At 70.6% G+C, this 347-nt stretch overlaps 1 protein-coding gene across 1 annotated transcript in view; it reads left to right on the forward strand.

Annotated features, from left to right (window-relative positions):
• The first annotated feature begins 270 nt into the window (after positions 1–270).
• The window catches only part of LOC104536015 (aryl hydrocarbon receptor-like), a 25,670-nt gene continuing 25,593 nt past the window's right edge, over positions 271–347 (forward strand). Inside the window, exon 1 of the mRNA XM_010178529.1 lies at positions 271–311. Within this exon, the coding sequence (XP_010176831.1) occupies positions 271–311 (41 nt within the window). The remainder of the gene's footprint in view (positions 312–347) is intronic.

The following is a 347-nucleotide window of genomic DNA, read 5'->3' on the forward strand; positions in this document are numbered from 1 at the left end:
TGGTGTTTCCAAGGATCTGGTGGAGACGGTGACCCTCAGGGCACAGTGGCCTCTCTCGACGGTGGCACCTGTCCCCTGTGCTCAGCAGCTCCTGCACAACCTGACCCTGGTACCCACCGCCTCGTGCCGGCCGCTCCCTGCCGGGTGGGCAGGGCCGAGGCCCCCGGGGGTAATCCGCCCCCTCCTCCTTAACCCCCGCCTCCGGGCGCGGCCGCCCGGTCCCTTCGCTTGCCGCCGACTGCGGGCTCCAAGCCTGCCTGGTGCTCGGCGATGTACGCCGGGAGGAAGAGGAAGAAGCCGGTGCCAAAGAGGTGGGTGTAGCTGGGGGGTGGGGGGGTGTCGGGGTG

The sequence above is a fragment of the Mesitornis unicolor genome, unplaced genomic scaffold (genome assembly GCF_000695765.1).
Source record: "Mesitornis unicolor isolate BGI_N332 unplaced genomic scaffold, ASM69576v1 scaffold1972, whole genome shotgun sequence".
Classification (NCBI taxonomy): Eukaryota; Metazoa; Chordata; class Aves; order Mesitornithiformes; family Mesitornithidae; genus Mesitornis; species Mesitornis unicolor.